Source organism: Poeciliopsis prolifica, unplaced genomic scaffold (assembly GCF_027474105.1).
Source record: "Poeciliopsis prolifica strain line A6 unplaced genomic scaffold, Auburn_PproV2 SCAFFOLD026, whole genome shotgun sequence".
NCBI lineage: Eukaryota > Metazoa > Chordata > Actinopteri > Cyprinodontiformes > Poeciliidae > Poeciliopsis > Poeciliopsis prolifica.
In genome coordinates, this window is record NW_026562401.1 from 5212591 (window position 1) to 5230049 (window position 17459).

Below are 17459 nucleotides of genomic sequence, written 5' to 3' on the forward strand. Positions count from 1 at the left end.
TTTTAGATGGAGCCATCTGTTATTTTATGCATACTTTTGCATGAACAATTAGAAACTGCACTCAAGGTCTGCTCTGCTGGTGTATTTTGACCGCAGTGGGATAGTGACTGGCTAAAGAGTGAGAGAAGGCTCATCTTACAGTAACTGAAGGGAAGAAGCGGTGTGACGCCTTTGACAAGCATCTTAAATATCCAAGACGTTTTCCTGGATTTTGAGGGTTTGTTTGTCTGCTTTTACTGAACCTTCTGCAGTCCAACCTCAATGAGGAAATTAAGGACTGGAATAATATATTAAATCTAATAGACAGATACTAACTCTTTCTTAATTTAGAAATTATCAAGTTTATTTTTCTTTTATTTCTACCTTTAATTTCTTGATTCTGCATCAAGAATTCAAATTTGTTTCTATTTGTAAACAAGTAGCCAAAGCCACTGCACCACACTTGACATAGTCAGAGTGGAGCTATTAATGGATGTATATACAACCAGGATAGTGTGTCATGGAGATTCAGTTTCTGCCTGCTTGGAGCTAAAAGCATGCGAGTATGGCTCAGGTGAGATTGTCTGGATGCCGTCTGCTCTCCAGTGAGTCTGGATGCATGAGTGCTTACTGAAGTGCTCCTGAACTGATCGGTCAGTTGTCCGTGTGTGGCGTAAAAACGTCGGCCTCCTGATGGATAGGTGAGGTGAGGAAGGCAGCCACTGGCCTCTCCTGGAGACCTCTGGGAAAGTGACGCATCGAGGTCAGGGTTGGAGAGGTATGAGTACAAGCCAGAGGGCCAGGCATGAGGTTGAAATTCAAGGATAATGTTTCCCAAACCTCTGCAGTGAAATGCTTTGCAATGAGCTCTGGACTAATTATAGAGGAGTGGGTTTTTTTTTTCCTTTTTTTTTCTGGGGAATGGGGACATTTAGCTGAGAGGTTATCAGTCACAGAGAGTTGTGGGGGGAATGGATGGATGTCAGACAGTAGAGCAGACAAAATGCCATACCTAAACAAAGGGAGGCATTTACTTCATGTTATATTGTTTTAATTATGTTAAAAACAGATGCTATACACATGACAACAGTAAACAAAGTGCACTGTCATTTTTAAGAAAATGATAATAGCTGCTTCCCAGGATAAAAAGAAGCAAAACATTTAATCAACATGGCAAATGAAGTTATGCATTCATTAAGCAATTCGCTGAATAATCATAAAACATAAACAGAAGACAGGACACCATTCAGGTCAATGTGTTATGCAAACCCATTCAGAACGTTATTCTTCTGCATTAAGAAGATGTTTAACTCAAAACACCAGTTATGAACCGACAGGCACTCAAAGGTCTCCTGGGAGATGACACTACTTGGAAAAACAACACAAAAAACCTAATTACAGTTTAAATGCTCATGGGTACGAATACATATTTTCTAGTTACATGTTCTAATTTGTGATGAAGCTTAAACTGTAGTGTTTGAGCATAATGACAATTTTTATTTTTGGAAGAAAATGAGGAAATTTACAAGTCTTTTTAAAACATCCCAACTGTGAAGTACGGGAATGGCAATTTATTTTTGTGATGGTGTTTTGCTGCAGGAAGAACTGGTGTCCTTCACAAAATAGATGGAATCATGAGAAAATAACACTACATGGAGATATTTCAACAACTTATCAGGACTTCACCCAGGAAGTAAAACCTTAGGCAGACCTGGATACAAGGAAAATGACCCGAAGCACACTACCAACTTAGTTACGTTGTCTTAAGAATCACAAAGTTAATATGTTGGAGTGGCAATCACCAGCACCAGAGAAAACTTGTGGGCAGATCTTAAAATGTGTGTGTGTGAACCAGACAATCTGCATCTGTTCTGTCAGGAAAGATAGAACAAAGGTCCAGCAAACCATTGTGAAAAGCTTGCAGAATTAAAATCAAAATATTTGACCCAGGTCTTTTAAAACGAAGTGCTAGTAGTCATTAAGGAATTGTATGTAAACTCTTGACTTTGAAGAAACTAAATACAAATTGTTGTAAGATAATAACTGAATCTTCAATTCGTATTTTGGTAAATGTTGATCTGACATCTGGCAAGCAGTAGGGGAACGGCAGAGAGGCCGAAGATTTATACACAATGATGACTGACAACACTTAAATCCTCACGAAACTCATGATTTGGGTACGTATCAGAACAATACATGACACCAGTTTCACATACAATATCATAGTTTAAAAATGTACCTTCAAACTTGTATGAATTGATCAATCATTCATTATTGACAGTAAGATGTCAACTCCTGCTGCAGCAAAGACTTTCAGACTTAAAAACTCTGAGATTTTTTTAAATACTTTATGCCAAACATGAACTCTATTTTAGAGTCGAAATTATACAACTTTATAAACTTTTGCCCAAACAACATAATTCCAGAAGTCCTGGTCTTGGTCTATGCGTCCCTTATTTTCTTGTTTTGTACACCTTTCATTGAAGTTAGACTTGTGTAGTCTCTTTCGAATCACATAAACATGCATTTTCATGCCAACAAAAATGGTCGCCTGCTGGAGGTCCTGTGATCACATTTTAGGGTTTTTGGAGACATATTTTTAAATCTTGTGGTCTGCTTTTGAGGTGAACATGCTGGAACATCTACACCTGTACCTGTCAGCAGTTGTTTTTAACGTCGTCTACTTGCATTTTTAAAGACAGCTGGCTGATTTCACATTATTTTGAGACTTCTTTGAACCCCTTATCAGATTCATAAGCTGCTACAATCTTTCTGAAGGCCTCAGGCAGCATTTAAAGTCTCACCACAATATTCTCTCTTAAAGTCAGAATCAATGAATTAAATATCTGAGGTTTGAAATGTGCCAGTTTCCTTCAAACAGCATTTACAATATTTCAACATTCAATCTAAATAATTATGGGTCTTTTAAGTAGGAATAAATATGGAAGTTCTTAATTTATGTATCAGCAGAAATTGCATTGTTTATTGCATTTTGCATACAATTTGAAAAGGTTTTGATCAGATTGTTTTTGTCTAATTATTTCCCTGGTGGATCTCGGGGAAAAGTCTGTACAAGGTCCACAGACCAACATGTACAACAATGGCAACTGATTTTTACATTTTACATTATGGTTAATGTCTTGAAAATATCAGAAAAGTTATGATTGTCATGAACTTACATAACTCCATAATGGTATCATTTAGATCTATGGTTTACATTATGTTTTTGCATTTAGAATGGCGGTTATAAATATAAACAAACCTCAAAACAAAGCAAACAGAAAAGCATATTAGTAAAAATAGAATATTTATTTGCAGTTTTACAGCTTTTGGCATGCAAAGACATATTGGTTTATTTGTAATTCGGCTTTAATTCTAAAAGAGTCGTTTCATCTTAATTGCTACACATTACTGACATAACAAAGATTATTTTAAAATCCTAAGTCTAGAGGCCTTCCTGTGCTTCATGTGTCATTCATTCCTCTTCTCATATTCAGTTAAGACCTAGTGTGTCTTTTATGCAAGCTTAAAGTCACAGCTGTTGGAATTTGGTGTTTGCTTCCTCAAAAAGAAATACTGAGGATATTGTTTGCAGTATTCATATTTTAAGGGCTAGGTGGTGCTATCCTTGTGTGGAAAGCATTTTTGCCAGGGACTAAAAGGGAGAGCAAGGAAGATGAACAGGACACCTCCAATGATGAGGATGGCTCCGGCTGAGCCGACACAGGCGACAGACCAAGACAGCTCGTGGTGAAGAGGAATGGAGTGGTCACTGGACAGTAAAGCCAGTACAGACTGGTGGAAAATCAGCACCGACAGGAGAACCAGAACACCTGCACAAGTTGGAACACATGATAAACGGGGATTAGGTGAAGGTTGCAGCCTAAAATAAACTGTGCCTTCCAAAGGTGTTTATGCCACCTTGATTATCACATTTTGAAACAGACTTCATCGTACTTTGCTGGTAATTTATGTGTTGAACTAACACATGGTGGTGTGTAATTGCCACACATTATAACTTAGATTTACTCCTGTTTATTTATATTCTCTGTTGTATTTATACAAAGAATACATTAAAAAGAGCCTGATAACATTCACTAATTGGGTGACTTTGGAAAAAAAATAAATAAAAATTTTCCACCCATTTTATTTAGGCTTGTCAGAAGAAAGGGGCTGCAAAAGTGTCCAGGCGTTCAAAGGTGTTCTAAAGCCTGTCAGCAGATAAAATATATGCACAGACAATAAGGTGTTTATAAGGTCCTTACTCTATAAATATAAAAGCCTTAATGGGAATCTTGATTTTCACCTGATAGGATGAAACAGAAGGATGCTGGTTTGAGAAAGAAGGGCACTCCTTTGTTGAGCGACATGGCAATACAGATGGAGCCCATCACCATCATGGTCAGGCTCAAAAGAGCCAAAATGGCTGCTGCTAGGTTCAAATCTGTAAAAGGGAGAAGACAGAAAATTTAGGATGCAAAGTTGTATAAAAACCTTTTCAGTTTAAAGTGGGATTTTGCAAAGATTGGCTCCAGTTTCTGTTGAACAAAATATTAACAATCATATGTTCCACTCTGTAAATCTAGACATTTTTCAGTCTTGCATATTTGCTCATTATTATGGAATATTCAATAACAAATTGAACCTAAAACTCATATTCTTGCTTTTATCACACCCAGGAGTCACTTTGCAAGTCAATCATCTGCCAGTTTGGATGCAACACAAAGATATTGTTGTTGCTTTTAAAGATTAAAACATTTTTTGAAAGGACTTGAATTTTTTTTTCTTCTCTGAAAATATGTGTGTCCATCAAGTATTATGTTTCCCCTGGTATGTTTTTTTGGATGAATTTTTAGCACAACCACAACAGATTGTGAACATCTAATTAATTTCTGTGACATCCGGAAGGCTTAGCAGCATAATAATAGCACTATTAGCTGAGCGTGTCTGTATAATACTATTGTCTGAACTTGCTATACATTATCAAAAATGTTTTTTTTTTTAGGTGAGGTTGTGTGATGTAGTTATGAGTTGTTGGTATCTAGCCTGCCATAAACTTAGAAAACTGAAGGAGAAAAAGTCATACACTAAAATAGTATGAATAAGGAGGATGTCTAGATATTTGTGCATTCGTTCAGAACTTTTTACCCCCAAAACCATTAGCTAATTGTTTTCCTATTTGTTTTAGAAAAAACTCTAACAGCAGATATCTTAGAAGCATTTACTTCAACTACCATCCTCATAAAAATCTGAGTTTGAAGTTTTTTAAAGTGATGGGAATCAAATACAAAATATGCAAACATTTTGTATTTGCATATAAAATACTGTCAAGGATCCAGAAGTTGTGCCCAAGCATGAACCAGACTAATGAGGTCCATAATTCTCTTTCTCATCTTGTGATTGGTGGCTTTTAATTTTTTCAAGATGTCACACGAGGACGAAGTGTGTTTGAGGTGTCGCCTCATGCAAAACACTTTGAATTGCCTTATTGTTCGATGTGTGATATAAAAATAAAACTGCTATGCCTCAATTTGATGCAATTGTTGCAAATTATAGATTCAGAAGTCTTGGAAAGCAATGTAATCTGGGCGTCTAAAACTGTTTCAAGGCAACGTTTGCCAATACAGACTTTTGATTTGAAATCTTCAACAGGAAATGTTTCTTGTAGTAAAAAAATGTTTGTAAAAAACATTTGATTTCAGCTTTTTAAGCATTAGCAACACAACTTTAGCTCCTGATAAAGATGACCAATGCTCAGTGTAAGACAAGATTTACATGTCAGCAAGCTAATCTGAAAACTTCCCTGAAACAAGTGGCTCCCTGGGCAGGATGGTAAACACATTAATCAGTCTGATAGCATATAGCTTACTTTGGAAAATGGGTGGCTGTGAAAATTAATGGGCTAATACAAACAGCGCCGGTACGGTTCTGTGAGCACCACACACCACAGTGGGCATCTTTATTGGACGGTAGGTGTAACCAGTGTGTGTTCATCAGAAAGCGGTGGAGTAAAGAGGGTAAACATGTCTCACTTCTGTTTGTCGTCTTCTTGAATATGACTGCGTTCTCCCCAGAGGTGAAGAACTTGAAGTAGGTGCAGTTGGATTCTGTGGGTACAAACAGAAGATAAGACCAAGACACACACACACATTCCTCTGGATGGTTGCTGGTCTCCTCTGATGTGCCTACTATGCGCATCCATGCACTCTGTCCTTCCAGGCATCATTCCTATTTATATCCAAGAGTCGGGCTTAAAAAAATAGACACACACACACACCTCTGTGCAAACACACATACATCTCATACTACTGCACATAAGGTGCAGCCAGAGACAGTGAGAGACAGCAAAACATTAGGATAAATAGCAGAGAGGAGAAAGAAAGGAAGACTGAGAGAATGGTGCATATTGTGACGAGGAGTCGTGGCGGCAGAGGGATAGAAAACAAGACGAAGAGTTCAAAGGATGGGATATAAGCGAATATGGAGGAGTGCATTTCAGGCAGATTGAGGGGTGGTGAGTGAAGGCAAGGAGAGAGGAGAGCCACAGATGGAGAAGGAGGTGAAGGGAGGAGGAGAAGTCAGGAGGGAGAGAAAACACAGAGGGGTTGGTTAATACTGCATTAGACACACACTCTCCGTCTCTGTCTGTCTGTCTGTCTGTCTGTCCCTCTTCCTTGTCCCCTCTATCCCCCCCTCTATATTTAGACAAAAACTGTGAAGTAGACAGATTCCACTTGGCTTCACAGGCGCATAGTGATGATTTTAACCCACAGAAAAAAATCATGTTGTCCAAGATGACTACAGTTTCTCCACACACAAACATGGCTTTAGCCCACGTGCAAGCTCTGAAAACTGATCCGGCATTTATCAGCCCGCTGATTCTGTCACACATTACGCTTCCACAGTCAGCTTGTTTGTTTTTTTTTTTTTTTTTTTTTTTTTTTTGCTCTCGCAACCCCTGCTGAGACTGTAATTATTGAGCCGTCACTTTCTCGGTCCAGCGGGCAACGAAGATGGATTGCTGGTCTTAAGATGACAGACGCAACATCAGCAGGCCGGGCTGGCAGCCAGAGGCGCGTAAACATTGATACGAGAGGGAAAAGGCAGAGGATGGTGAAAACAGTTGTTTTTCTACAAATGTGATGAGCTAACAGCCATCTGTGACAGGCAGCCTTGGCCAACTGTGGAAGGACGTGAGAAAGAGATTGTCAGGAGCATGCTGGCTCCTGACAATCTGGATTCTCACACACATCAACAAACCATCTTGTAGTCAGATCTGCTGGCCAGAAACAGCCGGCGATCCAGAACATACCCCTGTGTCAAAACCTAGTTGCTCCCAACTATTTGAGATACTGGCAAAGAGTTGGATTTAAGTCCAGACGTCAATTAGGCCACTTTTGAAGCTTCATTGAGCCATTCAGAGGTGTACACGATTCAAATCAAGGTCCTACTGCACAATTCAATCCCTTTGGATTTTCCAGAATTTATCGTTCCAACAGCAAAGCAACCCCATCATACTTCCAATACTTTGTCAGGAAATATCTGTAAGACTGATATGTTAGTTTTAGGGCAAATATAGCAAGGCACACACTTTCCAATGAGTTCTCCCTTTGTCTCAGCAATCTCAAGAATATATTTTTTTAAGTATTGTGGATCATTAACAGGGTTGTGGATGAGAAGCAGCCCTGGCAGAGTTCAACTTTGTGCCAAGACTGCAGATAGAGTTCTTGTTTCACTTACCACAAGAAATTTCAGGGGATGCAGCTCACAGCCTTCTATAGATCCCCAGAATACATTTGGACTGGACAACCAAACCACCTTGACAACCTCAGCAACTCTGGGGAGGCAAAGATCTCGTCTTCTCTCCTCCGTGGCCAAGAGAAAAGCAACACTGCTCCTCCTGAATCTGAGGCTAATGGTCGAAGCCTTCTGTCCATCACCGTAGAGTAAATTTTCCCAGGCTGGCTGAGAAGGATCACACACTTCTTCATTTTGATGTCTGTGAGGAAAATGTTTATTTTTCTCTTGAGAAATTCCCTGAGATGTCAGTGAATCCAGGAGGTTTTTCAGCAAATGCTTCTCTCCATGTCTAAACTAACCTTTCAGACAGAAATAGGTCATTGTGCAGATAATCTCTGGAGAGCCCAGCCACGGTCAAGTGGCATAAAGCGCTATTGGAAAGGAGCCGTCACTACAGTAAACACGGTTGTCTGTCAAAACAAAAAACCTGTGGCCTTTATCACCTAATGTACAACAGGACATGACAGGTTATAAGCAGGGTTTTGTAAATATATTCATACCTGGACAGCAGCAAACATAGATACATTTTATCAACATAGACCAACACCAAGTAGCGAATAATTGTGAAAAATTTATTACAAATGAAAATCTAGAAAATATGGCTATACGCTCCTATTCTGCTCACATGAATATGTTTCTATTGCAAACGCTTTTCATTTTTGGTCATTCTTAGCAGTAAAGCTCAAGTTTAGTCAGATTCGATTGAAACGAAATCATTATTTCAGTGTTGTTTTGATTAGATAGGAAAAATAAAATATACACTGCAACAGCAGTGTAATTTTACTGCATACGTTTCCATATCTTTAATGATTCAGTATTCGCATTATCTGTATGATGACGTACATACAGGTATGTATGTACGTATGTTTGTCTACAGTTTTATGTTCCTGCATTTTACAACAGAGGGAAGCAGGGCAGAAATCTAAAGAAAAAAGGAAATTGTAATGAAATGTGTTGGATAAATTGCAAAAATTAAGTCTAAAATCTATGAAAAGACTATTTAGGTGTTGGTAACAACGTCTGTAACTTATCCCTTTTTCACACTGGGCTTTCTTGGAGCATTCATGGAGAGCTAAGAAATCCCCACAGAGTCAGACCCATTCACTCACGAAGCAGACAGACGACCACAGACTCAGCAGCCATTGATCTCACCTCCAGGTAGTTCAGCAGGACCACAACTCGTCCTCTCCGGGTCGATGTCGGCCACCCACAGGGTGCGGATGCAGCCCTTCCACAGGCCGTAGTGGGCCACCTGGCAGGTCTGGTTGCCACTGTAATTCTTTGGCTGGGCCAGCTCTACCCAGAACTCTGTTCCCATACCCAGCACTGTCAGGGTCACCCCAACGATCGCCACAAAAAAGACCAGCTTGATCTTACCCTCCTGGCTGTCACTCATCTTGTTGGTCCTTCTTTGTCCTCCTCTAAAACCCTTCATTCCGGCCAGACCCCCGCCCTGACCGCCCCCTGCGGCCCCCATGCGGCCCTCCTCATCCTGCTGCACAAAAAAGTTGGACCACATACTGGCCAGAGACGAGGAGCAGCAGAGATCACAGGAAAAAGACGAGAGGAACAAATGAGGGATTCAGTATGAAGTGTATGCGAGACGGATGGTTGTAACTCTGTAACGACTGTGTGACACAGCTGTGCTTTTCTGGATGAGTGAATTGAGCAAAAACTGTGAGAAATTTAGTTAAAAAAAAAAAAGAAAAAGTGGGCTGGATGCTGAAATTAGACACAAGGAGCTATGAATAGATCTGCAGTGATGTTGGGCTGATGCACTAAGGTAACAATACGATGGGATGAAACACAGAAGGACCAGGAGAGCCAGTCTGCGTGGTTTTTTTTTCTTTTTTCGTCCAATCTTCTGAAACACAGAGATAAAACACAAAGATGAAAGAGCAGCCAGCATATGCTTCACCAGAGCAAAATCCTTTCATCACCAGCATAATATTTAATTTCCACCAGCTTTATCAGCCTCCACAATATTCCCTCCCTAAAAGCCATATGACATGCTCTCAGCCAACAGCAGATAAAGCAGATGGCATTTCTCTCAGAGGCAGATTCTGCTTCAGATGAAGAAACAATGGGTGTGGAAGAGCTAGCAGGGTGGGTTTGTGTTGTGTCAAGGTGAGAGATGACTGGGACCACCCATCTTTGTTTCCTCAGCAGAGCTTCTCCCTGAGCAGGTACGCTATCTGCAGCTCAGAGACAGATCCTCTTTGATCTGAGGGGATGAATGGTTGCTACAAATACCCCACAACCTGCTTTGTGCTCCCTGGCGAACACTCCAAACGTCTTCGAGATGTAAAACTCCAGAACCAGCTTACAGGGTCTTGACCTTACAGTCCCTGTTTCACATTTTATCACTGTAACATAAACATCTCTGTATCTTACTGAGTTTATGTAACACTTAAACACGAAGAAGGAAATAACTAAAAAGGAAGTTACAGTGTACATTTTTATTTTGACAAATAAAAATCTGACAAGTGTGGCCTGTATTTTTATTCAGCCCTCCAGAGTTATGAATTTGTAGGATGGCCTATTGCTATAATTCCAGCTGCAAGTCTTTTGGTGTACTTTTCTACCAACTTTGCACAAAAAGAGGGTGTGTAAAGTAGATCAAGCTGAGACAGAATTGATGGAGATTGTGTGAAAGCCATTTTTCATGTCTTGATATAAGTGCTTCAATGAATTTAGGTCTGAACTTTGACTGTGCTGTATGTTCAAGGCGGTTTGAGTTTGAATGTGGTGTAATAAAGGAATAAACAAAATTTGTCGCAAAAGCAAATAATGAAGTTTTAGTTTGAATAACTTTTCAGATTTTGAACCAATCACTTTCTTTCACTTTAGTTATAAAACATTAAAGGTTGTAGTATTCGCATGACGCAATTTATAAAAGTTCAAGGGTGTGAATACTTCTGCAGGGCACGGTATTAAGTTGTTTCTTAATACGAGTGAATGTGGTTAACAATGCAAACAACCGGGCACAAGAGTGCTGCTGCCATGTGCAGGGGTGCATTAGAGGTGATAATTTAAGCCTGAGCCCTCTGACAGAGAGGGGGCTGCAGTAATTAACTCGGCCGTGTCGTCCAGCAGTACGCCGAGAGGAGGCAGGGGGCCAGCACCAGCAGGCCTCATTCGCAGTTGTTGGATCACTTAATTCAGAGCTTTGCCATGACACCATCAGCAGTTTTAAATAGTCAACACAACATGTGAACCCTCTCACTGAAAGTCCTCCATGTGCAGTTATTCAGGAGTATCATGACAGTATGCGCTGTCACATGAGAAATAAAAAAAAAAATTCAAGCGCAAACATTGTGAGGGATTTTATAAAAAAATATTTATATATATATATATATAATATATATATATATATATATATATATATATATAGCAAACCATTTTTACAGTCATTATTTTCATGGCAACCATCTTCTGAAAGCCTGACTCATTGGTCATAACAGCCGGTTTCCACAACAATAAGAGCTTAAATAACCACAAAATGATTTTCAGAAGCAGTAATATCAACATGTCGCTGAGCTCTAACCTGCAAATCTGTTGGGCTACTGAGTAAATTGAAAAGCAAATGGAATATATTTTAATAAAAAAAAATATATATAATTTTGCTAAAAAAAAAAAAAAAAAATACTGTTATAATAAGATTAGTGACCAGAACCAGGTTTAAACTAAGAAACTATTTACATTCATCAAAAATGGGTCTTTTTTTAATTTTTTTATTTGATGTCAATAAAATTTTAATTTAATGTCAGAGCTGAACAAATCTGAACTACCAGATGAAAAACATCAGCCCAGATTTTCTTTTTAATCTCATTTTAGCATTGTGAAAACTCTATTTATCAATCATTTACACAATGCTATTTTGTTATTACAGCACATGGCTTTTATGAAGCAGTCTGCAATTTATAGTTTGATATACAGCTTAAACAAGACATTCATTATGAAAGGATAAAATAAAGTCTTCCCCATTATTTCACATTAATCAAACTTTTCCTGTATGGATTGTTTACATATGCTAAATAACAACAAAACAAGCATTTTAAAAATACATAGATTTTCTAACTATTTAATAGAATTGATGTTTTCCACTGTCTTTAACTTGGATTGAGCTTCTTATGATAGTTTGATGGAATTTCATTTGTACTTATGTAATTTTCTGCACAGCATTTTTACCTCATGATGTCACAGATTCTGTGAAGTGCAGCAACCCTCCCTCTGCAGTATTATACTGCCCCCTTCATAATTCACAGATAGGATGGTGTTTGCAGACTTGCAAGCTTCCCCACTTTTTCCTCCAAATGCAGCAATGTTGATTATGTCCAAAAAAGTTCCATTTTAGTCTAAAGGATGTGTTTCTAAAACTTAAGGTCTTTGTCCTTGGATGTATTGGTAAACTATGAACTGGGTTTTCACGTTGCGCTCGGGGTAATGGCATCTTCATGTCGGTACATGCCCTTGGTCCTTCTAAGAGTCCACTCAGCCTATTTTAGCACAGCACTTGTTCTACTGGACAATGACGCTCTCTTTCTAGTCGCAGACAGCATTTTAATAAGTTTCAGCTTTTATTCTGAGTATTTATTCTGTTTTAGTAAAGCACTTTAATCTCTGGGACACAGAAGCCATCTCCTATCAGAGCAGTGAGACAACTAGACATTCCCATGATGATTGTTTGCACAGATGAATGCGGTTTCTTCAGGCTTCTGGAAATTTAAATGGACCTGTGGAGCTCCAAATAGTTTATCCTGATTTCTTTACTGTTGTCTTATGAGTTTTCCATGACGTCACACAAGAAAGCATTGTGTTTGATGTTTTGGCTTACAATTCATCTATAGGTGCGTCTTTTATAACTCAAACGTTGTGAATTAATCAGAATCTTACACAGCCATGACATCTCTTTCCGAAAATGTTTAAAGCATGATTATCTTAGATTTTTTTAACTTTAAAAAAAAATAATAATAATAAACATCTCAATATTTGAAGAAAGTGAGGTAAAACAGGAAAAGCTTAGTTTGATTTAAGGTTGTAAAAAAGCAAATATAAAAATCTGGGAACAACTGCCATACAAATGTTTTGCTTTTGCTCAGTTATATTATATTAGATTTGATTTATTTGATTAAATAAAAAGGAGTTGTTCCTCTTTAAAAACTATGGCTAATAGCCTATTTTATTCACAGAGAAATACCCTGTTTTCACATTTTTGTCCAACTAATGTCCACTTGTGGCTTAAATTATATTTTATTTATGTATGTTTTACATATTTCACACAAATCTACAAACTTGAGTTCAAACAAAAGTTTGCAGTTGGACCTCAGCAAGGCAGAAGCAAAGACCTTAATCAATTAGAGCCCATTTTCAACACCAGCAGCAATAGAGAATCTCTAGAATACAGCTACTGACAGCCAAGTTAGTGGAGGTAGAGTTACAAACCTCGATCACATTACCATTCTGTTAACCACAGATACCATCCAAGCTGTTCCAAATGCAAGTGATGCAAACAAATACTTGCTTTGGAACTTTTAATTCTTCCAGTCAAAGCACTGAAAATTAGTTTTGTTGTAGCTCTGCTACGTTTACTTCCACAGTGAGCTGCGCGGAGGACAAGCTTGTGCAGACACGTGCAGATTTTGTTGTGAAAATCAGGAATTCTCTCTATGCCTCCGTCTGTGTGATGAGTGGCCGCCACAGAGTGACATCAGGCTGAGGCGTGTGAGTGAAAAGAAGAATAAATCTGACCTGTTTGGTGCGTGTTGTTCAGTTGAGGAGGAAGAGGTGCCTGAAACCTAATAGAGGGGCAGAGTGGTGATGGGAGAGGTAGTGAAAAGGGGAAAAGGGGGAGGAAGTGAAGGGAGGGAGGTACAGAGGAGCTATGGAAAGTGGGTGTAAGTTGGGGTTGGAGCTGCAGCCTGGTTGGTTAGCACTATTGATGTGTTGCTGCTGTTTTGGTCCACCGACTGTGCTTGCAGCTCATGTTCAGTCTGAAAGGCACCCCTGTTCGTGCTCCATGCATGTTTGAAATTTTAAATCAGGGAGGATAGGTGCTTCAGGGTGGTCTGCTGTCATGCTGAAGGTTCTGCCAGCGTGGGTGAAAACATGCCTGCGACCGCCCTACTGTCACTGTGTGTGTGTCTATTTTTGACAGCCACCTGTTAATGACATTAAGTCAGGGCGAGGGAGGAGCCTGTGTTTATATGAGACGGGCAGCTACACAGCACACTGACATGGAAACAGAGAGGCACGTCCAGAAAAAAGTGCAGCTGGAGAAAAAAAAGAGAGGAAAGTGGGAGACGAGATGAGTTTGAAACATGTTAAAGGAACATTTCAGGCTGGTGTAGCAACGGCTAACCCGAATTAGAGTTTTTTTGTGAGTTTAACTTCCTGCTGGAAAGGTTTTCTCATAGCTCCGTCCTGCTTGGCTGTTCCACAGTTTAGGTTACATACGTGGCACACAGAGTTAGAGAGAGAGAGGCCAAACCCGGCAGCCAGTGAGCGCTGAGGGATGGGGGTTGGGATTGAGAAAGGATGCAAACTGAAAGTGAGTCGGGCACAGAAAAACAGAACGGGACAAAATCAGAGAAAAAGGACGAAACAAGCTGTAGGCTGTTACAACAAAAGATACACCTGCCTCATCCCAAACTATCAAACCCCCCCGAAATGACACACACCTCTAAGTTTTGACCTTTCATCTCCAGAGACTCTGCTCCGCTGCCCACTTTAGCTCTGTCTCACAGATGCCATGAAGCAATTGTTCTCAAGTTTTTGAAAATATTTCCAACTCATAAACATAATTTGTTCTTTAGTTGAAAATGCGTTTGGCATCTCCCCCATTTTTTTCTTTCACCGAACACTTAACTTAACATCCTATACTTTCATAGAAGTCAGATTTTCTTAAGGGGAATTTTAATTATTATAGAATATCAAAAGGTTCTCACATGTTCTTCCTGATGAGCAACACTCATAGTTATGAACATTGAAGCCTTTCAAAATAGCTGATGTTCACTGAGATTGCACACCGTCTCAGTAGATGAACTTTCCTCCGAGAAGTCACATATGTTCAACCTGTAATTAATCTATTAGCTGAAAGGACAGCAATCTGTTTTAATGCGAATAGTGTGTCGATCCTTCGCAGCACCTGAGTTCACAGAGTCTCGCCGCTCCTCCATCATGTGAGATGGATGGAAAATGTCCAAAGACAGTCAGAAGCCATTAATAATCTGCAGCATGCTGATGTGAACAATCTTGTCTCTACATCACTCTTGGGCTTCTGTCGGCGGCAGCGATTTATGCTTCAACACTCTGCATGACTTACATGTGTTCGCCTGTGTGGGCAATTTTTCCCAATAAAATACATCACATTAAAGAACTAAAGAGTTAAGCCTAGCTGTAAGCCCAACATGAATCAACATAGGTTTATAATGTTGTTTATCACATATTTGAAAGCCACAGTGCATTCAAAAAGGATTCTTACGACTTAACTATGCAACCTTTTTGACATTAGAGCCACAAATCTCAACTCACTGATCAGAGAAGCAACAAACAGGAGTTAGTACCGCTGGGGGAGCTGCAGAGATCCACAACTTAGGTGTAAGAGTCTGTTTACAGGACCAGTACACAAATTTTGCCTTGTTGAAGAGACTAAGAAGAAAACAGCCATCCTCATAAAAAAGACAAATCATGCAGGAGACACTGGAAAAGTCTCCACTGTTTGTCAAGAATGAAGTCTTTTCAATGCAGCCTGGAGACATAAATACATGCTTTTTAACCTTGCACCTCACTTACTGTCATGGTCTCTTTTATTTAACTGGTATGGTTTGATTGCGCCATTACTAGTTTGCCCTCAGTGGACTCCAGATCATGTCTGAATTCATTTTAAAATGATTTTTTTATTTGTCTGCACTCATCTGCCCATTTGCAGCACATTGTATTCTCAGATCAATAAAACAGATGCTTTTAGTGGTTCCAAAACATCTATACTGAAAAGTGGTGAAGATTTTTCTGCTGGAGCTCCTACGTTGTATGGAGGGTGAGATAGTTTTTTTATGTTTTACACACCCTCTCCAAAATGTGTACAAATGTGACACCCTCTATTCTTTACATAACGGCAAAGTTCAGATGTATTCTAACAAGTTCAACCAAGACTTTCACTTATTAATTGAAGACAAGTGGAAGGACACTTCAAACAAAATAAGTTCATTACGTTCTTTGCTTTTTGTTGTTATAAATACTTGGCTACGGACAGTAATGATTGACTATCATGTTGAAGCATGTCTAACATCGATGCAGCATGCACAGGACCAAATGAAGCATCTCAAAGTATCTCATCTATCTCCGTAGTTTTAATTTCCATATTAAAGACTTTGCATCATATTAATAACATTTATGTGTTTAGCTGGTACAGAGCCCCTCTCCAGAAGATGATTTGCAGAGTTTAACCCCCTGTGTGTAGAATAAACACTGGATATTGCTCACAGATACCGCATCCAGCTCCAGTGTTGCACTCCCGCTGCGGCAGTGTTCTATCTTTCTGAATGAAGATCAATGAGGAAGCTCTGCCCGGAATGTCAATGATCACTGCCAGTCACACATTCACCATTAGAGGGCGACAATGACTTTACAATCCTCGCTGCAGCCCCAGGGTGGGAGAGGGGACAGTAATAACATGTTGGGCCTCTCATATTGGTCAGAGGAATCTTCAGGTCTGTAGGTGTGGCTGGGTGAGGTTTTACATGCGAGCTCTGATGTGTAAAAGGTTTCAGATGCACGAAAGCTCTGATGCTCCAGCTCCGTCCTCAGGGAGCAGCCGGGCACAGAGTGCTGCATCACAGACCCTGCCTCTGGGTCTAGTGCAGTGGAGTGCAGCCATGCGGATGAAGATGGGTGGTATAGAGCTGACACAGGCCATTATTCCATGTCAGAGCATGGCTGCTTTACTATAACTGTTTTACATGAACTCCCTATTGAGTAAGTCAGGTCGCTCCTTATGGCTTTCATTACTGCTGGCTGAGAATGTGTCTGTATGCCAGCGAACAGCAGCGATTGGGAGATTTCATTATCTTTGTGTAGGCGATTTATAAATAGGTGCAGACAACAATAGCTCAACCTACATCATTTTGAAAAAAAATGCACCATCTTCAAAAATATCAGGAAGCACTGGTTTAAAAATAGATGTTAGAAGAAATAAACCTGACCAGTGCCAGCACAAATCACAAGCAAACTGGGACACGGGTCAACAGGGGGCGCCAAGAGCACTCAGCTGTCCTTCCACTTGTATATTTGAAGGTTCATGAGGAGATTTTAAATTATTTTAATTTGTAACATTTCCATGTATTTAGGATGAAAATGAACTAGGAAATGTACCAGTTGTAATGTATATTAGCCAAAATTTAAAGTCAGTGGTTCATTATTAATTAAATACATTTCTTCTGTCGCCGTAATGAAGGTATATTGAACCCGAATCGTAGTTTTCAGTGTGTGATTGAAACCAACTAAGTTAGTCTGGCCTGTTCTGGCTCAAATAACATTTAAATGCTGCACTTGACTCCACGGATGGACCAAATGTTGAAGTTAGAAATGTAACCTTGTCTTTGAAATATATTTACTGATTCAGTCTAAACATGTAACTTGAGGGTGAAGCAAAACATTTGGTGATTAAAATATGATTGCTC

General features: G+C 39.5%; 1 protein-coding gene across 2 annotated transcripts; it reads right to left on the reverse strand.

Moving 5' to 3' along the window:
* Window positions 1–3269: 3269 nt before the first annotated feature.
* Window positions 3270–13640, reverse strand: cacng6b (calcium channel, voltage-dependent, gamma subunit 6b). 2 transcript variants are annotated; one of them, XM_055047888.1, is made up of 5 exons: window positions 13531–13640; window positions 8932–9643; window positions 6012–6086; window positions 4286–4423; window positions 3270–3812 (listed from the first exon to the last, which is right to left on the reverse strand). In XM_055047888.1, the coding sequence occupies exons 2-5, from the start codon at window positions 9296–9298 to the stop codon at window positions 3592–3594; spliced, it is 801 nt and encodes a 266-aa protein (XP_054903863.1). In that variant the 5' UTR covers window positions 9299–9643; window positions 13531–13640; the 3' UTR covers window positions 3270–3591. The 2 variants fall into 2 exon arrangements, with proteins under 2 accessions (XP_054903863.1, XP_054903865.1); XM_055047890.1 differs by having other exon boundaries at window positions 8932–9640; window positions 13531–13626.
* Between the last annotated feature and the right edge of the window lie 3819 nt (window positions 13641–17459).

Excerpts from the sequence above, each read along its gene's own strand:
- cacng6b (XM_055047888.1), bottom strand. The coding sequence starts at position 9,298 with ATGTGGTCCAACTTTTTTGTGCAGCAGGATGAGGAGGGCCGCATGGGG. Across the intron at positions 6,087-8,931 it reads TCCTGCTGAACTACCTGGAG|AATCCAACTGCACCTACTTC; the intron begins GTGAGATCAATG and ends TTGTACCCACAG. Across the intron at positions 3,813-4,285 it reads CTTCTGTTTCATCCTATCAG|GTGTTCTGGTTCTCCTGTCG; the intron begins GTGAAAATCAAG and ends CAACTTGTGCAG.